This window comes from Triturus cristatus, chromosome 1_2 (genome assembly GCF_964204655.1).
Source record: "Triturus cristatus chromosome 1_2, aTriCri1.1, whole genome shotgun sequence".
NCBI lineage: Eukaryota > Metazoa > Chordata > Amphibia > Caudata > Salamandridae > Triturus > Triturus cristatus.
The window spans coordinates 950,065,185-950,091,491 of record NC_140580.1 but is presented as its reverse complement, the minus strand read 5'-3'; the positions used below and the strand labels follow the sequence as shown (position 1 = coordinate 950,091,491).

The window sequence follows — 26,307 nt, the reverse complement described above, 5'->3', positions numbered from 1 at the left end:
AGCGCCTGGATACCCTCACGGGTGATAAGCCGCGCTATATAAATCTAGAAATTTAACTAACAGATGTATACCCATGAAATATGTAAAATATTTCACAAGTCTCCGTGAAATATGGATATTATCATCTAATGACAGCCCCAAAAACACCCTGCAGAGCTTACCATGAACACTAGTCTGTTTTTGACGCGGTAACTCAATCATGTGATCTTCTGGATTGCTGGTAAATTGGAAGAAGAGTCACCAAAGAGAAATTGTATTCCTTGTAAATTATAATAGCTGTAAATAATGTTTCTGTTGATAACAATGAACCTTATACATTTCCGTATCCTTACTATGCTGAATCTCCTTACAGTACTATAACTATTGACAAAATAATAAACTATTTCGACCTCAACGAAACCAAGTAATTCTAAATTAATAAAACTCAATCAATTTACTTTTGTGCCAAAATGTAAACATGCCATTATTAAACCACTACTGGCACAATTATCGTCGCAAACATAAAAATCGCAGGGTTCCTTCAAGCGTATTCAAATTGCAGTCAGTGCACAACTCTTTGCCTATTTGCAGTCAAATAGCCTCCTCAGAATCTATTAGTCAAGGGTAAGAACCTGGGCTGGTGAGTACCGAAATGGACTTGAAATGAAATGAGAATGAGGAAAGAACTATTCTTCACAAGGAACAAAGGACAGAGTTAGAGCTTGTATCTCCAATACCAGCTTGCCACCTTTAATATGGTTTAACTTTACATTCTCCTCTATTGGTTGGAGACTACATTAAGATTGAATGGGCATCTGTTCTATGCCAGTGGTGCAGATAATTTATTTAAACAACCCCACTCAAAAATCAAAATGTGGTCTCTTCCTATCAAGAACTTCTAAAGTGATATGTAGTGAGCGTCAAGGTCTCTCATTTCTGCCGTCCCTTTTCAAACCCTAGATGGCCCCCATGGTAGCTGTTAATATGTGTTACAATTTCAACTTTTATATGCATGCCAACCACCCTAAAATAAAAGTCAGGACCCAGAAAGGACTAGAGAAGACAACTTGCTTTAGCTAAATGGCAAAGAACGGTAATCCTACTCACTGGACTCAAACAGCCAGAGGTTCTTGCCACAATCTGGACTCATGCACTGTGCACTACTTCCTTTTCTTCAAGTCAAATCAGAAATCTCAATCATCTACCATTCATCACATAAATCAACAAGAAATATTATTTTCCCACCTTTATGGGACACTCATGACCAAATCACCCTTGCTCTAATGGTGGCTTTCTCCGCATTAACTACAGCGATAGAGTTTACTGGTCTCTCCTAACAAAATCACAGGCAAACTTCAAAGCACACCAAAATTTGCCATCTAACCGATTCGTGTCTAGCAGAGTACTGGATCACATCATTTGAGCATTAGAATTCCTTCAATGACTGAATCAAACAAAGGAAAGAATATAGAACAGTCTGCCTAGTAATAAAAAAGGGCCTTCAAGTTGCATAATATTTCATTAAACATTTTACCTTCTACTCAATCAGGTGCCCATAGACAGATTCTCAAACCCTTCTTACAGCTTTCTCATTGAGATACAAATGGTAGAGGTACAGATAAAATAAATAAAATAATGTTCTTCTAATAGGTAGAATCTATACAACTTTCTCTACAGATGGCAAGAGTGACCTATTTTTCTCTCTCTTGCTCTCTGTCTCGGTCTCTCTCTCTCTCTCTCTCTTTTAAGCACTATATTTCCTGATGTCTTGGATTCTAGTTTCTCTCAGTCTTTTCCTCCCTGACATTTCTGTTATCCTGTCTTCAAACATGGGTAAGAAAGTGAATGACTCGCCTCATGTGAGTTAGGTAATTAGCTTTTGCGTAGCATATTTTACATTTCTATGTCCTGGTGGTGCTCTCAGAAGTCTGGAGGGTGTCTTTCACATCGGTTTGGATTTTCTCACTGATGAATTCATGGTGGCAAGTAATTGCGTAAGGGTTGGCCTGTTCTGTGTAGTGATGCTTCCTAGTGGTTTAAGGGAAGACTACTGTTCAGTCCAATTGGGCTCGAACTCGCACAAAACCTTTTTGAACCACCAACCAAAGCCTGAGACAGTTGAACAAATCAAAACATGCATTTACCAAACAGCAGTCCCACACATATATACATATATATATATATATATATATATATATATATACACACACACACATATATATATATATATATATATATATATATATATCGACTTCTCTTTTCCTTTAAACAGCCGCCGCTCACCAAATCACCGGGTGCGTCGTCGTAAAGGACCGCCAAGGAAACAGGTCCGTAATATTGCTTCTTTCTTTCTCTCACTGAAAAAGATTGACGACGCTTTGTTTTGGCCAATTCATTTATTGGAACAGCTTGGAAGGACGCGTTTCGCCTGCCCAGCAGGCTTGTTCACCAATAGTTTTACTCTTTTAAAATCGGCCATTTTAAACCACAGTGCATTTGAAAATAATCACGTGATACAACTACAAACATAGTGTATTGAACAACAGACTAGTAGTTCTTTCATTTCGAACATTTCTCAATTCGATTAATTGTATAAACAGGTTAATGCACATACTTTATGTTTGAAAATGATGATTGTTGTTGCATCAGTATAGCGATTAGCAATAAAAAGATCTATTGTGGAACAAATTGTTATAGTTCATTTTTTTGTTTCAATAGAACTTTATGCGTCTGATTAAATGACACGCATTTCTATCACAATAGATAACACGAAGGAAATATCGTTTTCTACCCAAGTGGGTGCACATTATATGGGAACAGGTCAAGGCCTTAGACCCTCATGGATACTCAGTGACAATAACATAGTCAATATTGTTGGTGTGTGAATATAGCCCCTGTGGGCATAGACTCATGTGTATGTTAAAGGATAGCAACAGAGTTATTGTTGCTCACCTGCACTAGAGATACCAGTGAATCTCCTACTTTGGCCCATGTGGGCATAGGTCCTTGACTTACAATATAATATCGCAATTCATTTAAAAATGCTATTTGTGTCCCATTTCATTATATTTCATTCTATATTTCTTCTTCTTTACAATAAATACTTAATGCTCTTTATGCCATTGTGTTGTGACGCTATTCCTACCCTTCCCTCAACAATATTTTAGTCAAATCGGCCAATATGGCCCAAAAGGATCTTTCTATCCTATATAGTAGCCTGTGAGAAAAAAGTGTGCAAAAATGTAAAATATAAAAGTAATTTTATATAAACAGTAGTAAAACCCAGAAAAAGAGATTTTAGCATGATGCATTCCCATATTCTAGACACATTTGTCCAAATAATCTATAAATGTGTTATCAGATCCTCTTCCATATTCAAGCCCATAGGGGCTTTTGTATTCAGTTTTATAATATAGTGTGATTCTAGTTGCCTAAGTTTTCGTTCCCTGTTTCCACCTCTGATGTTGGGAGGCACGCAATCAATCACAAAATAGCTAAGCTCTTGTGCGTTTCTAGCATGGTGTAGATCGAAATGTCGCGCCACTGGATATGCCTTGTCGCCATTTCTGATGGCTCTGATGTGTTGTAAAATTCTAACGTGTGTTGGATGAATAGTACTGCCCACGTACTGCAAGCCACACGGGCACCGCAGCACGTAGACAGCATACTCTGTCCTGCACGATAACAGGCCTTTGATTTTTTTCTGTCTTTTGGAGAGTCCAGGTTTGTAAAAAAATGTATTCTTCCCATGGTTGCAATCTTTTTCAGTGAGAGAAAGAAAGAAGCAATATATATATATATATATATATATATATATATATATACATACACACACACATATACACACACACACACACATATATATATATTTATTGTCATATTTTTCCAGTGTGGTTTAAAGCAACACCCCACATGGAACGCCTGCGCGTTTAGATTGTGCCGTTAACCGGGCAGTTTCTAAACCCACAACATACTGTGGTTATAACAAAAAATAGAAGAAAAGAAAAAAGGATAATTACATCCTCATAACTCACTTCCTGTTATACAGCAACTGGTTAACCAACTCCCCCATACCAGTCGCATAGGTTCAGCCACACTGTAATTCCAAATGTCAAATATATACTCTTGTGCAATAGTATCACAAAGGTTGTAGGGATATATAATAAAATAGAGATGCATTCTCATGGACTAACTGCTGATATTACATCAGACATGACAGATACAATCTTAACCATTGTGAGCAAGAAGCCTATAATATAAATAATATCTAACAAGATGATAAAGACAATTCCAACTAATGTATGACACCTGATTTCATCATATCTACTGTGGTAGACCTCTTTAGGCAACATGTAAAATTCATATGAGCAAAGCAACATAAATATGTGTATATTCATTCAAAATGATCATATAACTCCCATACAGCTGCCTTTATCGGATTGTGGTTTAAACCACAATACATAATAAAGTGCAAAAGCTGTTCGACGTAAACAATTACAATCCTACAAATGAGGTACATTGTCATTTGTGTCACTTGTGACATTATTCAACTCTGTTTTCCAATGAAAACGAGTCCACATGTGAAACATGCATTATCCAATATCTGTAAAAAGTGCAGGTGCATCAGATGTATATGCAAATTCATAGTGTGTGCATAGAAAGCATAAACTCCACCCCCCTGCTATCTAAATATTGCACCAACCACTTAAAGTGCACATGCCAGCTCCTAGACAATGCTCACTATGGACCAATACTTGCTAAATTCATATGCAAATATTGACTAAGGGCCATTATGCAGCTCACCTATCCACTACAATGAGCAAATGCAGATGCAAACAACCTATCCAACCACTAACTAATATTGCACCAACCACACAGAGTGCAAATGTCAGTTCCTAGACATTGTGACCAGTGGGCCAGTCGTTACTAAACTCCTGAACAAACATACAGTTGACCCATCCTCTATAAAGTGCTAATGCATATCTAAACAACCCACTTTAACCATAAAGCAATGATATATCTTCATCAAAAATTTATTATACATAAATATGGGACTGAAATGTGGGTGATATGCTTTAATAAAGGATTGTCACACTTAAGAGAACAGGTGGACTGGAATATGTATCTATTAGTGTGTCTATGAAGCAGTTTATAGGCATAGGCTAAGCAGGCATGAACATCAAATTCCACCATTGGAGCAAATGTTCATCATCTGTCTACTGGAATGTCTTGATAGAAAAATGTTGGTTTCAATAAAAACTAAATTGTAGGAATGCTGCAGTCTAGTGTATCTGACACTAAGGTCTGCAGGTCCAGCAAGCCTTCAGTGATCAGTACTGCAGACGCTTTCCAGTACTCACCTACAGATAGACTCTTTATCCATATCTCTATAATTTCTTGTCTTGAAAATGGGCCTGATGCTCGTGTACTGTCTTTGCGCATCTTTTCATTATAATTCACTGCACTGGGATTCAGAGCCAAAAAGCATCCTGGCTTTAGAAAGGCATGGGATGATGCTGCACCCATCTTGCTAATAACAATCGCGTAGCAACCTGCTATATTATGTTGGTAAAGCTGGATATCATGGATGCCTTTCTCGGCAAACAACTGGCACCAATGATTAGTCTCACTACATAGGACTATAAACATGCCTTTCTGCACTGAACAATTCTGACTCCCCAACATACATCCATGGTGCTGAGAAGCTACCTTCCTTAACACGATGTGACCTACAAGAAAGTCAAAAAGCCTTGGTGTAAAGGGAACCAATTTAATTTCCATTAAGGAAGACAGAAATGTCTTACAGTTACAGAATAAGCTAAGCATTAGCCCTTTCCAATAAAGTGTGTGAGGCATGAGATGGATGACTGAGGCAAAGAAGCAAAAGGAGGAGCTAGACATGAGCCGTATATGAGAGGGGAGCATGGTATAAACTTAGGAGAAGAGGGTGAGTCATAAGATGGATGAGCAAGGAGAAAGGAGTGCGAGATGGATGACTACGGCAAAGCTCTCTATGCCGGAATCAATAAGAAACACTTTTGCAAACTCCAGACTGTACAGAAAGCCGCAGCCAGACTGATCCTCGACATCCCCTGTCGCAGTCAAATCACCCATCACACGTACAAAGTGTACAGGATACACACAAAGAATGCAATAAGGTTCAAGATGCGCCAGAGTCTGGAGTGAGGCAGAAAACAGCTGAGAGATGGGACCAAAGCACTATGGATGACGTGAGGATCCAAGGCACACTGCTGGGTAAGCCAGAGAAATGAGTGGGCACCAAGGCACAGTGTGAATTAAAGAGTGGAACCAGACACAATCACTGAGAGAAGGTAGCCTGCCGCACGACAGAGTAAAAAACCACAAAGATTACAGAAGCATAAAAGCATAGTTAGCCCAAAATGAAAATGTTTACATTAATCTGAGCTGGTGTTGCTGCTCATCATTTACCTAAATAATTATCTTTCACAAAGTAGCACAAGTGCCCTACAAGTTTAAATGATAAAGAGGCCAGCCACAGAGGTGAGCAAGTTAATTTTGCCTTTTTTTCGCACTCTAGTAACTTTTACTAACTACCAATAAAGCTGAAATATTTACCGAATTTCATTCGCTAGTTCAACGCACTTCCACTGTTCAACAGTCTGTCCGTTCAGCTGCAATACAGTATCCAGCTGATGTAAACCTGCACGGTCGGCTGGGCCGCCTGAAAGACAAAAGAGGGCGAGTGTATTTAAATATGCGCTCATACCTGCCGCCACAACAAATAGCTGTTCCATTAAAATTAAAATACATGCTTAGCTCCTTCTCCTGATCAGACTTATAGAGTGAGTTGAAATTAATATGTACCTACCTGAAGGAAAGCCTTGGAAAATATAGTTTTAGGCGGGAAACTTTGCTTTTTAGGTGGAAAGGACATCAAACTGTCTGACGACTGCCAAAAGAACGTTCCAGAACGTAGGGCATCAACTCTAGATCAGGAGGCCACCTCTTGCGGTGTAATGATATTTAAGGAGCAGGAGTAGCTATTAACTGGCAGATTTTACGGTGTGAGGTGGCTCACAGATCACATTTTTACAGAGATTAAAGAAATGAGCCGCCCAGCAAATGAATTAGTGGGATAGGATGGATTACATTATCCGATTTTAGGATAGGGAAACACGATTAAATTTTTTTTTTAATATGACATTCTGCAAATTTTAGCTAATGTGGATCTATCGTAAAGAACAAATTTGTCTTGTCTTGATTCAGCTGCTGCTAGTTTGAGGCAATCGGTCTTTGATGGCTCAAAGGTAATACTTGATTCCTATGTGCCGATCAGTTATAAATTCAGCTGCTCATTACACACAGCTGTGAAAAAGAAGGTAAAGATTAAGACTAACCATAGAAGATGATGGGCAGAAACTTGGGGACCACCACAAATGAAACATATTTTAATGTTCAGACTGACGAACAAGTTACTTAACCTTCGTAACGCTCTTTCTGGTGAATGCTCTAGCAGCAGATTACTCACCTTGTGAATATTCCCCAGGCATCTGACTGGATCGGGAGATCAAAAGCAGTACTCCTAGGTGGTGTCACACGACTCCACACCAACATCGTTCCACTCCTGAAGTGCCACCTACGCGTGCTGATAGTAGTTTTCGCAGGCTTGTCTGTGCCCACAGATGCAGAGCCAATCAGCAAATTGGCTTGAACAGTATGCAGATCTCTACCTGGGATATTTTAAGATGGAAAAGGAGTATATTCCCACTTCCTGGGAGGAGGAAGGGTCATTGGGGAATCTGAGGTGAGATAGAGTATCCACTAGAAAGTGCGCTACCAAAGGTAAGTAACTGGTTCTGCTGATGGATACTTCTACCAGAAGATTCCTGGCCTTGTGAATAGAATCACAGCAAAACCTTCAGAGGTGGTGGGTCTGTGAGATGGCTCAGACCAACAATTCCTACAGGACTGAATGGGCAAAATGCCCAAACCGATGGACTTGACTGCAGGAGCACTGGAATTATGCAGCAGGGGAGTGTCATACTATGTGGTAGGGTTGAGTAAGTTATGCAGCAAGAAAAGCCAAATTATGCGGCATAATGCTGCTAATTTTGAGATAATAGTCTGTCATTTTACACTTATTAACACTGTCTGGGTATTGGTTTCACCTCCTTAGTACCAGTTTAACACCCAAATATAGTAATAAACAAAAGCAAGATGACTACTCAACCTTTGCAAAGGGCGTTCCACTGCATGCAAATGTGTCGCTGTGTCTTAAGTAAATTTTCAATCGTTTGAGCTGGAAACACTTTTTGTATAAATCTGCAGATTATGCACCAAATTATGAATTATGTGGCAAATGCAGCAATTCTATTGTTATGCAAACAACGCAGCGGACGCACAATCACATAATTCCAGTGGCCCTGCCTGACTGTCAATAAAATAATGCTTATGAACATGTGCACGGATGTCCATATAGCAGACATCCAGCTCAGGCACTTTGAGTGTTATCACAGCAGTAGCAGCCTTGTGTTTACTGAGCCCTTAACCCTTCAGGTGGCTGCTTCTCCATCTAGAGATGTTTTTTCTGCACTGCCTTGCCTTTCTTTGCTTCAGAGAAACCCAGAGAGAGTTGATTGTCCAACTGATGGTCCTTTGTACGATCAATGCAGACTTTGAGGGCTTTCTTGGGGTCCAAACGATAGAGTCTCTCCACTTTCAAGAGCTGAGGCTGACCAAAGAAAGTTGGATGGGTAATAGAATGCCCGATATGGAAAGGTTTTAGTAACTTCGGCAGAAATGCAGCTCGAGTTCTCTACACGAGCTTGTCTGGAAACCATGTCGTGTAAGGGGGCTGGGCTGAAAGTGCCTGCAGCTCACTCTTGCGACAAGCTGACATTATCGTGGACAGAAGACTGCATTTACGGTCAAGAGACACAGTGGACAACTGTACATTGGTATGAAGAGGGTACCCATTTGAAAAATCAGAACCAAGTTATAGTCCCACTGTGCCATCAGAAAGGGTTTCAGAAAAAATATTTGTTGTAAAAGGTTTAAGAAATCTTATCACAGCAAGGATTTAAGCAAAGAAAGCTGATCCACAAACCTCAAAAATGAAATGCTAACAAATAGCCTTTAACAGTGCTCAATGCAAGCCCTTGTAGAACCAATAACAAAACAAACAACATTTACGAAAGCTAAGCTCGCAGCAGGTCAAAGTGATGGTTGCTGCACCAAGCCAAAAACTTGTCCCAGCGCCTGTCCCAGCGCCTGATGTACAACTATATCGTAAATGGGCGCCTGGCTGTCAGAATAATATCAACTACTTCAAGAGGAAGATCAATGGATAGATGCCAACGTCCAGTTGTTCTCAATACGACTACCTCCTAGCCTGTTGAGGAGCCACTTGAATGACTTTGGCCCAGTCTGTCTTGATCTTCTGCAGGACTCGAACCAAGAGGAGTACAGGCGGTAAGGCATACTGGGGTGCTGTATGTCTCAGAGAGCGAGAGCTTTCTTGGGAATTCTAGCACACAAAATTGGTGACAATGCATGTTATTACTGGTGGAGAAAGAAAAAAATACTAAAGCCAGGTTTCTCCTCATTGCTTGATAATACCATATGCCCCCTCCAGGTTTAACTGCTATTCATGATCCGCTAGACTTTGGCAACTGATTTCATCCACACTGGCATTTAGAGAAACCCGCAGGTGGTTTATGACTAGAGAAATGCCCTAGTGAGTCAGCTACTGCCAGAGCGCAGAGCCTCCTAGTATATTACCCAAGACCCCATTTTACCCTGCTTGTTGCAGTACCATATGGGGTTAGTGTTGTCACTGAGAAGTTTTACTTGTCTCCCCTTGATAGCTGGTAAGAAGGTCTTCAGCACCAAGAGGATTACCTGCAACTCCAACAAGTTGAAGTAGAGGAGGTTTTCCGCTGTGGGCCAGAGTCCTCTGATCGCCATCCCTCCCAAATATTGTAGTGATGCATCCATTATCATCGTCCGCTCTGTGTAAGGAGAGGAGCCTGCCTCTAACAGTCACCCCTGCAGATATTTTGCAGTCTCCACTGAAACATGGATGGAATCCAATAGGTTCCACTAGTGTGCCAACTGGGACTTTAGGTGCCACTGCAAAAGCCTGCATGTGCCATATGGCATGGTTGGCCAGCAGACTGCAGGAGGCCAATTGTCCCAGCCACCTCAAAGCCATCCTCGAGGTCTTCCAGGAGTGTACCTGAAACATCGGGATCATAGCCCAAATATCTTGGTCTCTCTGCTCTGGGGAGGAAGGCACAAAACTGCACCATATACAAGATGGCTCTGACAAATGGGAGTGCCTGCCAAAGAGCAAGGTGTGGCATCCGCACATTGATAGTCAACTGCAAAGATGTTAGGAGGTACGCAGTCATCTGGAGATGTTCTACGCCTGCCTGGGGCAAGCCTGCCTTCAACAGCCAGTCATCAAGGTTCAAAAAGACTGGTACACCCTAACTCTGAGGATGTGTTGCCACCACCACCACCACTTTCGTTAACACCTGGGGAGCACAGATAAGGCTAAAGGGGAGCACCACAAACAAAAAATACTCCATTGTGTGTGTGGGTCTGCAGGATGGGAATATGGAAATGCGTGTAATGCAGGTCCAATGCCTCCATCCGGTCTCCAGGATCCAGGGCAGACCAAACAAGGCCATGGTGAGCCGCTTGAATTTGTCCTTCTGGAGGAAGGAGTTGGAAGGGCAGGGATCTAAAATAGGACAAAAACCGCTGTCCTTGTTCATCACAAGGAAGTAGCAGGAGTAACACCCAGCTCCTACTTCGGAGGTCAGAAGCCTCTCAAAAGAGCCGGCCTGCTGCTAAACTCACCTGTTCCTCCACCAGCCACACTGATGGTGGTGGAAGGTGCAACAAAGGAGAAAGACATGGAATAGCCTCTTTTGACAAGTTGGAGGACCCATGAGTCCAAAGTGATGGTATGCCACTCTTGGAGAAAATGCTTCATCCTGGCTTGTACAGGGTGTGTTTGTCAAAAAGGATACACTGATGTGGTTTTTGCGGTTGCGGTGAGGGGCAGGGGACTGAGCTGCACAATGGCCCTAATGTCCTGAAGGTTGTCTCTGAGTCGCAGCCACGAAATGGGTGAGGTTTTTGTGCTGGCTGCAGGGTGAGACACTGGTGGTATTGTAAACTCCTGGTGTAACCATGAAAGAGGCAAGCGTATTAGGGATAGTGCCTGGTTGAGGCAGACAGCCCCACTGGACGCACTGTGGCTGGGATCGGTGGATAGCCTTGGTTGGGATGAAGCTGGCCCAGAGTCAGAAAAACATTTAGGTAGCAGCTCCTCCACTAGCACCCGGCACTGTCGAAGTAAAAGAAGCCGGCATGTGGAGTGGCGCTAAAACCGAACTCTGCACCAGAGCTGGTGCGGAACCCGAAGCCAGGTCAAGAGGCACAGGCAGCACCAAGGGCAAACCTCCCAGCGGGAACCAGACTGGAGGCCTCTAAGGATCGTTGAAGCCCAAAAGCATGCCAGAGAGAGCTAAAAGTGTGCCAAATATATGCAGCATAGCTTGCTTAAGAACTTTATTTGCTGTTACATCGCTGACGGACACGGACATTCAAGGTTCATCAGGATCAGATTCTGAATCTATTCTTCAGGAGGGAGAACAAGAGCCACATTGATGACTTCCCTGTAATTCAAGAATGGCGGGAAGGAGAAGACTCCCACTTTGACTTCTTGTTGCCTCCTTTTCAACTTACCTGAAGACTGTGACCTCAATGAGGAACTGCAGCGGGTAAAAAATTCTGGAGCAAAAACTGGACGTTACTTTCAACTTCGATTGGCAACAGTATGCAATATTCGAATGTTTGGTGACAGAGTTTCACCTTGCGGTCAAATATAGCCTTTAGTTCCATCTGGGCCCACTCGTCGCATGCCTTGGAGTTGTGCTTTACCTGTAGGAGTCTGTCACAGACATTTGTTTGCAACAGTCCCTACAAGTTTTAAACCATATTTATTTTTAGAGGGATATATTTCTCTTCAACCCCTTTAAAAAGGTGGTGTAAAAGACCCAGTCTGGAGGAGTAGAGCTTCAGCTCCGCATCTGAAGTCACAGAAAGGAAGAAACTGCCATCAGCTTGCCTAGGTGGTGCTTAAATCGCTTATATGTGGCACCACTCGTCACTTCTGGAGTAGAACAACATCAGTGCAGAGCTGTATGACATCACCTACTGGCGCACAGTTGTCCTGCTTCTGAGTTTCCAGATCCAGACTGATGCCTGGGGGAATATTCCCAAGCTGAGGAATCTGTCGTTAAGAGTATCCAACGGAATTCCCCTGTCCTATGATAATAGATGGGAGAGCTTAAGCATTTCACATTCAACCTTCTTGCTTTAGTCATTATGGCTATTTTTTAAGGGCAATGCACTGTAATCATTCCAGCTAGAACAGTTACTTTACAAAGGTGGAGAAGGATCTAAATGCACCTCCATGCCAACTTATTTTCTACACCACAGAAGGGCATTTATCTTTAACAGGAAAATGAGCTTCAGAGTGAGGAGCTCTGAATTTCCGCTACGGGATCATCAGCTTGACCCATTCCTGGTATAGATGGCACAGCACTCTACTCTGCTCCAAACTGCCCCTGCATACCCTGCACATTTCATTGTGCGAGGGTGCATTATGCAGTCATGTTGAAGACCAGGAAGTACCCCAGCCAAGAAAAACATCAAGGGGTGATCTATGAACGGCAACCCAAGTCCTCAATTTTAAACTCCGAAAAAAAGATCTAGCTGTGAACTTTGATCCGTTTTTCATTAAAAGAGGTTCTTGAAGCTGCTCTTGAAAGTGGCAGATCATTCTTATACACAAGCACTAGCACGGCCAATAAGTCTGGCTTGTTTTGATGAGTGGTGTTTATTATAAACATTGAAATTACACATACCATTCACCTGAAACCACATAGCCCCCCACTAATGATCACATCTACCTGGTATTAATATATAACAAAGTAACTGGAGTAAATGGGTGTAATTTTTCTTGAGAGCACATTACTAATCACAATAACCAACAATAACCACTGGATAAACCACTAACTTTGGGTGCCCGAGTAGCATGCTACTCGCCGTAAATCGCTCTGACACCTCGTCAGGGGCAGTAAGCGCTATATAAATTCATTACAATACTACAATTGAACAAATGCATTTAATGCTTGGAAGATAGAAAACGGAGAAACCGCTTAGTTTGCAGTACCGTTGCTGATCACATAGGGAAAATCTAATGCTCCCATTGTTATTATGTAAGCACAGCAAAATAGTTTGCTTCTTTTTTAAAGGTGCTACAAAGCTGTATTTAATAGTATACAGATTAAGTCTAAAGAAAACCGTGCAAAATTAGACAAATAATGTACTGGATCCCCTTACTTTGACGAAGAACTGTTTGGATGTAGTTTGAGAGGGCACAACAAGGAGAGATGATGCCTTTCCAAGGTCGCAATTGCAAAATTAAAAAATATTGTCATTTTCTAAATGTTGCGATTAAATTTGCGACATCACGAAGTTAGCAAAATATTCATGGGGAATTTCTTGCATGAAAACCTTTAAAAACAAAGGAACAAAAAGATAAAGAAAAGTGCCGGTTCTCATTCATCAATGATAGTCACTGGACATGGCTATAGCCACTTTACACCTCTATTCCAAATCAGGCTAAATCATCAACTTTATTCGTATGATCAAGTTAAGTACAAATAAGCATATGTGTTTTAGTATACAAACAAAAAAAGATCTATAGCAGACATATCTTGTGCAGAGGTTACTACGTCTAGCAAAAAATGCAACAGGTTACCAGACAACTGAGATGATTTCACTGCAGGCTGCTAAACTGCAAAACGGCTCACAAAGTTCAGGTTAAATGTAAAGCGCCTAAATGCCCACGGGTGCTAGTGTTCTATACAGGAAAACTAAGTAAAATAAAAATCAAATAAAGTGGGTAAATGCAGCAGTCATCTTGGAAAAAGACACTTTATTGTTAATCCCTGTTGTGCAGAAGGTAGACACACAAAGCCAGAATGCCAGTGATTATGAGCAATAATTCATGTACAACAAGCATTTGCAATGCAATAGGTCTCGCATTATTAAACTTTGAGCTATTGTTGTTCCATTATTTAGCAATGCCAATAGCTCAAACTTTAATAATGCGAGACCTATTGCATTGCAAATGATTGTTTATATTGTTTTTCTTTTCTAAAAAGTATATTGTTGTGTGTTTGTGATGCTATGCTATGTTTTGTTTTGCTATGCTTGTGTTGTGTTTTGTTATGCTATGCTATGTATTGGTATGCTATGCTGTTTTGTTGTGTTTTGTTATGCTATGTTTTGTTATGCTATTTTGTTGTGTTTTGTTATGCTACGTTTTGTTTCGTTATGCTATGCTTTGTTATGCTATGCTTTGTTATGCTATTTTGTTATGCTCTGCTATGTTTAGTTATGCTATGCTATGTTGTGTTTTATGCTATGCTATGATTTGTTATGCTATGCTCACACACTGCTGTCTCACAGACACTGCTTTCTCTCTTACACACACTGCTGTCTCTCTCACACACAGTGCTATCTCACACAGCTGTCTCACACTGCTATCTCTCACACTGCTGTCTCTCTCACTCTGCCGTCTCTCTCACTCTGCCGTCTCTCTCACTCTGCCGTCTCTCTCACTCTGCCGTCTCTCTCACTCTGCCGTCTCTCTCACTCTGCCGTCTCTCTCACTCTGCCGTCTCTCTCACTCTGCCGTCTCTCTCACTCTGCCGTCTCTCTCACTCTGCCGTCTCTCTCACTCTGCCGTCTCTCTCACTCTGCCGTCTCTCTCACCATGCTCTCTCTAGGACACACACACACTGCCGTCTCTCTCACACACACACACACACTGCTGTCTCTCTCACACTGCTCTCTCACACTGCTGTCTTTGTTACACACACTGCTGTCTCACACAGTGCTGTCTCACACAGTGCTGTCTCGCAGTGCTGTCTCTCTCACAGTGCTGTCTCTCTCACACAGTGCTCCCTCTCTCACACAGTGCTCCCTCTCTCACACAGTGCTCCCTCTCTCACACTGCTCTCTCTCTCACATCGCTCTCTCTCTCACATCGCTCTCTCTCTCTCACATCATGTTCTCCCTAGGACACACACACTGCTGTCTCTCACACTGCTGTCTCTCTCACACTGCTTCACACACACTGCTGCCTCACACACACTGCTGCCTCACATACACTGCTGCCTCACACACACACTGTCTTTCCTACTCACACTGCTGTCTCACACACTCCATGCTCTCTAGGACACACACACTTCTGTCTCTCACACTGCTGTCTCACACACACACTGCTGTCTCACACACACACACTGCTGTCTCACACACACACACTGCTGTCTCACACACACTGCTGTCTCTCTTACCCCAGCCTGAGCCCCTCCACACCGGAAACAGCCGGTGAATGTGTTGCCACTGTCTCCCACGTCCTCTTGCGACACACCTCCTCCATGCCCGTGGACCACAGAAGTGATGCTGCAGTGAGGTGATAGTCACTTTCTCACCAGCCAGCCCACTCACAATAAGTAGAAGCTGGTGCACTCCTGTGGAGGGTTGCTAGCTCTTGCACTACACACTCAGAAAACTGGTTCCAATCGCAACACTACTCCCCGTGACAGACAACGCACCGAAGCACCGGATTGAAGAAAGCACGGACACACCTGGTTTAGCTCCAGTTCTGTTACACGCGGGAGCTGGGAGGTCAAAAGACACTTAATGACTGAGAGCGGTTTCATCTCCGCTTCTCCCACGGTTACAACGAGGTACCAGAGAGGACTTGAAAAACCTGTGCCGGCATCAAAGGAGGGAGCGATCACAGACACCTTTCCAGCTGCCCGAGGGGGAGGAATCTGTAAGCAAGGTGCAGGCGGAAAATAAACACACACACACCTTTCATTCACAAATTAAAAAGGGGTCCCGGACAAAATCAAAAGAGCAAAAAAGAAAACGGGAATGAAAGATACGAAATTCATTTCATTATCATTGAAGGCGGTGTGTACGGAGTAAACAAAGGCTTGTGCAATAGCAGAACATGACTCTTCCAGAAATCTCAAACTTTCTTACGTTACGCTTTAAAAGCTCCTCCAGTTTTGCATTTTCACGCTGGCTCCAGCAAGTATGTTGGGGGGAGGGAATGGGTTGGGATACGTTACTGTTATAATGGACAAACATGAAGCACATTTAGGCCTAAAAACGGGCTGACAGAGCCTGCGATATCCCATGCACCTGGTGGAAAAGAGACCCCCGCCTCACAGTGGCATGCTCTGCGCGTGGGCAGCATTCACAGGGACAACACAGAGGGGGAGGGGCGGGATAACATCTCTTTAGTCAAACTCCATTTGTATCGCACAGTGGAACCTACAGGTATCTGAGTAAGTCTTTGTCAGTGTGACACAATTTTTCATTAAAAATACATATTACACAATCAATTGATAAAAACGAAATTAAAACAGGATTACAAAAACAACAATTTACAGATACCCAAAAATGACCAGCATTATGGAGACAAACAAATACGTAAGACACTATTTTCTGTTCTTTACCATTACATATCCATTCAACTCAGCAGAACATTAGATTATATTTGCAATTTTTGTGTCTGTTGTTCTGTGCTGGTTATAAGATTATGTTTCCAGAAGCTAGGGCAAACTAAAACTCACTAAAAAGGGCGAGATTTTATAATAGAGATAGCCTCTTTGAGCCTAAATCTAGCAAAAATAATGTGGCGACAGGTAAGGTGATTTTTGTAACCCAATTTTCAAACATTAGCAACCAAATCAAAAACATTGTAAATAGAAACTGGAAAATTCTTAATTATGATACAGAAATACAGCTACCCAAACCCCTTTTCTCGTTCAGAAGAAACAGAACTATAAGAAATTCACTAGTAAGAACATATCCAAAAGTAGGAGAAAAACAAACCACCATAAGGGGTGAAAAAGCAAAAGGCAACCACAAATGTGGCACATGTTCAATATGCGCCCACTGCCTTGAAAGTAAAAATCTGTTGTTCGCAGGCAAGAATTTGATGACCACGACACTAAATAATTGCAGAAGCAGAAACATTATCTACCTCCTCATATGCCCTTGTGAGCTAGGCTATGTAGGGGAAACCAGTAGGGAACTTCGCGTGCGGATTTTGGAACATAAATCTGCTATTAGAACAAGAAAGGAAAACGCTCCCCTGGTGGATCATTTCCACAAAATGAACCATAATTGTAACGACTTAAAATGGTTCATATTAGAGAAAATCACTATGAACAGACGAGGAGGTGATATTGATGCAGTAAGAAAGAGAAGAGAACAGTGGTATATATGCCACCTTAACACAGTAGAAAAGGGTTTGAATTCCAGGGAAGACTGGATGAAACTAATCATAAAACACTGACATAATATTTGGATATTATTATCTCAAAACGAAAACAAGTGTGTTGTCTGTAGATTTTGAGTAAGAGTATGAAATTTCAAGTAAAATCAGGTCATGATGTATCCATAAATATGTGGTTAGTTTCTTGCATTATAGCAATGGCATTGTTAAGAGACTGTAACTTTATCATTCTTTACCTCCACTGTGACTATGTTTCTGTTTGTAGGATGAAGATATGTATCATAAACATAACCAGGGCCTGTATAGATATGTATGCACTATAGCGAACATTACAAAATAACGTGTGAAATTAAGAATTGTATGTCACCGGGAGGGTGATAATGTATTTCACAGATCATGAGACAATGGAAAAATGGACCAGTAATGGACTCATGATCCACTAATATATGTTATTACATTATAGTATGACGTCATTATTAGACGTTAACCTTATGATTTTGTATTCCTAGGATGACCCTGTTTCTGATTGTTTGGTCAGTGATATATATCACAGGTATTAGGGTCAGTGTTAATAGGTGTGCACCTGAATGAGCATAATAAATTAATGTGAGAATTAATAATTGTACTCTAACCACTATGATTAATATATACTTAGTGGATCATGAATTGTTAGGAATGTAACATGATTAGTATAAGACTCTATGCTTGGATATGCACATAGTATGAAATACATCAGAGCATCGATTGTAAGGACTATACGTATTTCGTTTCCATGATGGCCATGTCTCTGTTATAAAATGCGCTATATATAAAAGTATGTTTTGTATAGATTTATGTGCACCTGACGTAGAGCAATATAATTTTGGAAGCAACACTAATTTTTCTCACCATTATGATGACTATTTCTGATGGATTGAAGTTGATCATAACACCAGCTTTATATAAAAAATTATACGAACAAAAAATAACATTTTTTGTATCTAATTGATAAAGTTAGGTTGTTTGACAATAGGAAACCAACTGGTGGATGCGTAATATAAAGATTACGTAAGAACATATATTAGCGATCTAATCGGTAAAACTGGACAACAATTATCGATATAGATAGCCAGAGTAACATAGGTTTAGGAACTAAGCCTACCATTGGACCCTTCAGGTTGTCTGCACCAACCACAAACGAGTAAGAAAATAACGCTTATTCGCGGGTTTTTCTAACTAATCAGAAGATCCGCCACACAGACCTAACATGTAAGAAGAACTAAGCATCTCATTGGGTCTCTCGAAACGGCTACTACCTATGACAAACAATTTGAGAAATGGCGCCAACTATACGTTCGTTTCAGCCAATTAGTATAGATGTCGCATAGGTTAAATACGGAAGTCAGAATTAAGTTGACGGCAATCCTTTTTACAGAATACAGATACTACCGTCGGACCGCGACGAACGAAACAAAAGGTATGTGTTTCCGAGTCAAGACAGGGCTTTCATTTTAATAGTACGATAGTTGTGGTTAACATTGGGAGGCATTTTTCAACCTTTTAAAGCCGTTTAATATTCGTTACCTTTCAGTCCCACTCAAATAATAAGGAGGACAACGAGCCTCGAGAGTGTGGGTCCTGCAGTTCTATGCCGTTATCGACACCGACCCGCATCTTAGGGAAGAAGAATCGGTAGTATATACTCACACGGCACCTTAGAACAAGGTAATTTAAGATTATAGAACCTTATGGAGAGGGATAGACAGATTTGAATTATTTAAGCACAATACAAATCTGTGCTTAGGTAGATACTTTGATAATTATAATCGAGTAGACATATATAATAAATAAAAAAAAAAAAAATAAAAAAAAAAATGTGTTTATATATCCCCCCCTCTTCTTTGATATACAGAGTACTATATCACAGTTAAATATTTGGAACAGCAGTAGAAGATCGTGGTTTCACTACGGATGACGGCACCTTTTTTCCTCTTTTGTTATTTTCTGACTTTCAAGAAATAAAAAGGTGAGAAAGCAATTACCAACATAGAAATAATATCCTGGCATATCCATAGAAGAGGGATACTGTGGGTGTTATATCGGGGTGATGAACCTTTGTAAATCTGCTAGACATTAAGAGTCTGGGAGGACACCTTATGTTTTGAGGCCCTTAAAGTAGGAGACCGACATACCACCTGGTGAAACATAATTTTAGAAGGTTTCACCTAGATAAAATGCTAAAAAGGAATTCTGTTATCGACAATGTATCAGTTGATGACTATGTGTAAGAAATAAGTATCACTATCATAATAACACATATATTTACTCTATTTAGGAAATAAGAAAGCCATACAAGAAAGCCATAAAAGAAAACAGGAGACAGCAAAATTATTTTTTGTCTTGATAAAGATGGCAGCATCAATTTAAAAGCCATCGAAACGCGTCGACGCCCTAGCTTCTGGAAACATAATCTTATAACCAGCACAGAACAACAGACACAAAAATTGCAAATATAATCTAATGTTCTGCTGAGTTGAATGGATATGTAATGGTAAAGAACAGAAAATAGTGTCTTACGTATTTGTTTGTCTCCATAATGCTGGTCATTTTTGGGTATCTGTAAATTGTTGTTTTTGTAATCCTGTTTTAATTTCGTTTTTATCAATTGATTGTTTAATATGTATTTTTAATGAAAAATTGTGTCACACTGACAAAAATAGGAGTTTGTTTTTAATGATTGCAGAACGATATCTGTTATAATAAAATTCATTTTAAAAGTACAGGATAAGTTCAGAAAAACTTTTTTTCGGTTTTCATATAATAGTGTGCAAGCAAGGGAACTCTTTCTTTTGTTTGGTTAGACGACCCTATTTCCCTTGCAATTTCCAAGGGGTCCCTCTCATTCACTTGTTACATCTGAGTAAGTCTGACATTTGTTACATTTTATTCTCTGCACTGGAAATAGAAGGCTCGCGCAGAGAGATCACAGCATTCACCCTTATTCTGTGCCCACAGATCAGAGAGAACACGCTGCTTGTCTCCTGCCCACCACCAGGAGCAAGCACCACGCTTCCATCGCAGCAAGGGGCGAAAGGCCACTCTCAGTCCGACTTATAAGACGCACACAAAAGGACACGCCCGCAAGAGGTGCACGCTCCACAGCGAACATGTGCTTTAAATTATCGCGCCCGTGTCTGGGCACGATAATTGAAACCACATGGGCTTTGGTGCGCGTAACAGACACCAATAGGCCATGGGCGGAGCAATGTGCCTGCCTTTGGCCTATTGCGTGGTCTGTTTAAAAAAAACATGCACTCAAAGTCCAATCACCGAAGACCAAACTAAAAGGACACACACGAGCATGTACAATTCCAGGGTCCATTTCAGAACCCCGGACAAAAGGACTCTCGCTGCGCGAGCACTGCCGCGCAGTGCATCGCTAGGCGCGAGACCTAAACATGCAACGGCAAGGCATTTTGGAGCAGTTATACTTCACAAAATGGCGTTTTTGCAAAAATCTATACTCCTTGATCTTTTGCGATTTTGTAATGGGCATGTTGAGATCAGGCTGCCCCGGGTCAGGAACGATAAATCCAAAAGCGCAGCCATCTTAGAGACGGGTTTACTCTGGATTTATGATACACAAAGTAGATAGGCCCAAGGCTTTGGCTCGCCTCAGCTAACATATTTTCCTAATTTGTATTCCTGTGGGTTAATCTCTCAATTTAGCCAAAGAAAAGAGACCTGCATTTCTGTACTTTTTCTGAATTTTGGTGTAGCATATATCTGGGAAACGATAAGCCCACACACTCTCAGAACTCAATATTCCTCCTCCCGAGTAAGTCCCTATTGCTTATTCTCCGGGGGGATCCACCCATCCCCCCCAAGGGACTGCCCAATACAAACTAACACTATGGGCTTTAAATATTTGGGAATTTTCATCTCTCTTGATCCTACAGTCCGTTACGCTCAAAACCTTCTTCCGCCCCAGCGAAAGCTTAAAACAGACATTGCCAGCTGGAAATTACTCCCCCTCTCGCTCAAAATGATGTCCTTGCCTAGGTTCCTCTACATACTACAGAACACTCTAGACCCTGTACCGGCACACTACTTTAAAGAAGTTGAGGGTCTCCAGAGGGACTTGTTGTGGGATGGCAAACCTCTTATCGCCCTCAATAAATTGACACTAAACTGGTAAGATGGGGGCCATGGATAGATGGCTCCATCCCGGAGGCAACTATAACAGGGCATTATATTCACGACCCAAAAGAAACACCTTGACGGGCCCCACCAACCATGCCGTCCGCATTTGGCATGACGCCACTAATTCTCTAGGATGGGGACAGAAATTGACTTTGGCCACCCCGCTTTGGGATTCTGAGAAGCTTGGCAACCTATGGAAGTCAAAGGGGTTCGATAGGTGGGACCTTATCGGCATTTCCCATATTAAAGACATTTGGGGAGAGGGAGGGGTCAAACCCTTCCAAACACACTACAGACGGAATACGAGCTGGCGGACACAGAATGTTTCCATTATACCCAGATCTTGCATTCACTCCAGTCTCATCTTCCTAAGGGGAACTCACTTCCTGAAGCCTCACCCTTAGAGGACAGAATTTTAGATGGTCACCTGCCAGAAAAAACTATCTCCTTATTATACAAGAAACAAATTAACATGGCAGATCCCCTCCAATCACTGCGGGAGAAGTGGAGGCGCGATGGGGTTGAAATAGAGGACGAAGACTGGCAAGAGGCAGTGTCCTCCCCTAGAGTGGTTGCCATTCCAGCGCGCCTCAGGTTGGTGCGACTTAAAATCCTCCATAGAATACATACATCACTGGGCCCCGGTTGGTGCGTATGGGAAGATCCAATAATGGAGAAAGTAAGTGGTGCTGTGTCCATATGGGGACACTCATGCAGATCATCTGGGAGTGTAAATATATCAGCTCCTACTGGAGCAAGGTCCATGACACAATCAATGCGGTGCTACAGGTCCATCTTCGCCCAGAGGTGCGTAGGTGCCTCTTGAATATATATGGGAACCCACGGACCTGAACACTCATCAGACTCAGTGGGCTACACTAGGGTTCATGATTGCTAAAAGAAACATAGCACAATTATGGGGAGCAGCCCAATCGCCCACACTTGAAGCCTGGGAAAGATACTTTGATTGGTGTATGTATAGAGAGAAAACGGTGTACTCGGCTAAGGGATGCCCCAAAATGTGGTCCCGTATATGGAGTCCCTGGAATACATACCGTGGAGAGATTTGTGTGCCGCCCCGCTGTGCTGAACAAGATGACTCCCTAACCCCATAGCATTCCCCTTGTATACAATGCAATGATATGAACACTTTTCCTCCTGTGCCTCTCTACAATTTATAATTTGATTGATACCTCTGTATTGTTTATTGAAACCGATGTATGTTTAATAAAAAGATTAATAAAAAAATGTATATATATTCCTCCTCCCCACTTCCTAGAACGATAATTAATATTGTGCCCTTTCCATCCGGAATGGCAGTACATACCCCTAGACAGAATCTAATAACAAAAGAAAACTTTCACAGGGGGATCCTCCCTAGTCCATTCAATCCAATAATTTTATTCAGCACACATCAGCATGGCCATAAAAGCACATAATGTTGCAATCAATATAACATTATGACAAATACATAATTAAAAACTCATGAGATATTATCCGGACTAAAAGAATAAAATAGACATAACTCATTAAAAAATAAGTACCATACACTAAAAGAAATGCAGCAGACGTAAAACAGGGCAATAAAGGTCAGTGCATCGCACCCTAAAAAATATAGTACCCAGTTATCAAGTATTCCCAAGTGCTTTCATTGTTTTAATTACATAAGCTAGGTAAGTCGCTGTAAGAAGGCAGGTCTTTATATCGTTCATTTACATCAGGAATTGATAAGCTGTTTTATATGTAAACAATCCTTCAATTAGGAAACCGGGCCTTATACACTTTTTTCTGCCTTCAAGGTAGAATTTGCAGAAAATGGTTACGGTTAAGGTAGATTGAGAAGTCTCATTTTAACAGGGGCTTTGTGTACCCACTTGGAGCCTGTAGGAAATGCAACCAAATGATGATAAATGGAGCAATGGAATCTTGTTAAAAGGAATCAGTGATATGAGTTATGAACCCAACCAAGACAGCTCTGAATTCCCTGGTGGGTTGAATAAGATAAGTAAAGTTCAACCATCGGTCGAGTCTCCTCGCCCAAGTAAGAATTAGCCCACTTTGCTCCTTGATCATTTGCTTCCGAATTTATTTGGAGAGCTGTGTTATCCCTTCCGGGGACTTACACAAATGCTTGTTATGGTCTCCTATAGTTTCCAGAGACTTCCTAATCGTGGAAAGCCATGAAATCTTATACATACAAGCCAGTGACACGCAGTCCCTTATAATGTCATGGGTTAGCTGGGCTTCGTTTTTTGACCATCTCTAGTACCAAAGTAGTATGGGCTTATGTCCTAGGATCTTCACTATGGAGCATAAACCTCATTTAAGGTATAAAATGATGCTACATGTTGATTTTGAGACTGCTATCAGCCTTTTCTGAAATGTATCTTCTTGTTTTTGCAGTATTTTGTTATCCTCCAAGGTCCATACACCTGCCCCGTATGATGCGTCAACAACTGTCTTAGCATTATATAATTTTAACATTTCTGGGATATATTTAGATCCTAGATTAGATGCAAATCTAAAAATGGCCTCATTAATTCTAGCCATATTCACAACACAGGTTTGTCTGCGTTCTTCCAACCTCCATTTGCTGTGAATCTAAGGCCTACCTACAAGCTTAAGTGCTTTGTACATGCGATTTTCTTGCCACTTAGATAAAAAGGATAAGATCTCCCTTTCTTGGTGCTGCATGACATTCTAAAAGCAGTGCCCTGATTTATTTTAAGGTCAATGCCTTCCATAAAATTACGAAAAGAATTAATAAGAGTTTGTAGGCTCGCTGGGGATAGTGCTAATATTACGGTATCATCTGCATGTAGCAGAATGGGTACCGATCTAGATGCTACTTTACGGGAGTATGTGCCAAGTGGTTGGAGCTGTTAATATAGACTGAAAAAAGAAACAAGGCCACAACACACCTCTGTCTTAACCCTCTACAGATGTTAAAAGGATCAATTACTTCCCCCTGTTTACCATACCAAACCTTTGCTGTGAGCTTGCTGTACAAGTGAGCACATAGTGCAACAATGTCATTCGGGGCCCACAAGATGGACATACATCTCCATAGCTTATTATGATTCACCACATCAAATGCGCTGCTTAGGTCCATGAAGCACATATGTAAGGTGCCTGGCCTAGCTTTGAAATATTTGCCAATTTTAAGATGTAAGTTAAGGTTCCACGGTTCCTAAGCCCCTTCTGAAACTATACAGCGCACTGGAAACTTTGGGGCAGATTTACAAGACACTGGCAATACTTTCACGTTGTGACACATTTACAACGTGACGCATCTATGCAGATGCGTCACGTTGAAAAGCCCTGCGTCACATTATTCCTGCGTCAGGTATAATGTATGCTGTGTGGGCGTTCCGACGCAAGAAAGCCTCGTAAAAGTGACGCAGTGAAATCTACAAGATTTCACACAGTCACTTTTACGACGCCACTGCGTCAAAACTTTACGCCTGCTTAAAGCAGGCGTAAGAAGTGAGGCAGCATAATAGAAACATTATTGTCACGCATCTGTCAATCCTTGCACCACGGTGCGCCGCATTGTAAATGATGCAAATTAACTGGCGCATCCCTGCTAATATGCAGAAATGCATCAGTTCTTGTAAATCTGCCCCTATGTTTTTGGCCTTGGCCCAATCCTGTAATCTCTCCAGTAATACTCTACCCAATAATTTAGCTGAGTTATCAAACAATGAGTTTGTTCTACAGCATTTTGGATCCCGTCTAGAGCCTTGATAGGTCTCGCCTGACCCAGCGCATGCGCTGGTCTGGCGAGACTTATTGATTGGGCTCCAAAAAGTGCTACCAGGCCAGCCTAGAGCTACAGTGCATGTGCGCAGGCGCGCGTGCCGTGCTTTACCGCGATTACTTTCACTTTTGATGTTTGATCGCGATCACTTTCGCGGCCGCACGGCCGCTTGGCATAGCCAATAGGTCTCGCTCTTGGGACCTTATAAGTATTTAGTTATGCAACTGTTGCATGGATAAACACTCTTAAGGTCCCAAAGGCGAGACCTATTGGCTATGCCAATGCTTGTTTGTATATTGGTATTATTACAGACTCGGACCAGGAAGTTGGAATGCAACCATTCCCTGCTGCAAATCCTATGTAAGCAGGGGTGCCCATAGATCCAATTGGTACTTATATACGTCAATGGGAACTCCATCTGGGCCCGGAGCTTTCCTCTGTACGAACTTGGCTAGGGCTCTCTGGACCTCCTCAATCTCAAAGTTAGTATCAAGTTGGGTTGTATTATAAGAAGGGCTACCTTCAGCATTTAACTTGTGGACTGGACAACGCCAGTAACGCAAAGTAACTCTTCAACGTCATACAGCAGTTCACCCGAACCCCAGTGAAGCCACTGACATCACACCATCCCAGGACCTCTGGAACAAGCTCGGCTCCTACTTCCATCTGAAAATCAAGGCCCTCCACGACAATTTCAGCTAACAGACTCCTGAAACCACCCCTACCCCCAGCGATGATAGCCATCCCACCACCACAACCTGGACCCCAGCCATCACCAAAGACACCACCACAACCATGAAGAACAGTCACTCAGGAGCCCCCATGGCCGCACATCTACCACAGAGCCGCCACCACCATAGCACCTGAACTATGCTGCACCATCAACGCCTCCTTCGAATCCAGCATCTTTCCTGATGACTGGAAACAGGCTGATGTCAAGCCCCTTCTCAAGAAACCTTCGGCGGACCCCACGGACCTGAAAAGCTAACGGCCCATC

General features: G+C 41.8%; 1 protein-coding gene across 4 annotated transcripts in view; it reads right to left on the bottom strand.

Annotated features, from left to right (window-relative positions):
* Positions 1-26,307, bottom strand: part of RGS3 (regulator of G protein signaling 3) — an 834,919-nt gene that overhangs the window by 405,702 nt on the left and 402,910 nt on the right. For all 4 annotated transcript variants that reach the window (XM_085609985.1, XM_085609988.1, XM_085609990.1 and 1 more), the window contains one exon: positions 6,577-6,682. In XM_085609985.1, the coding sequence (XP_085466111.1) occupies positions 6,577-6,682 (106 nt within the window). The remainder of the gene's footprint in view (positions 1-6,576; positions 6,683-26,307) is intronic.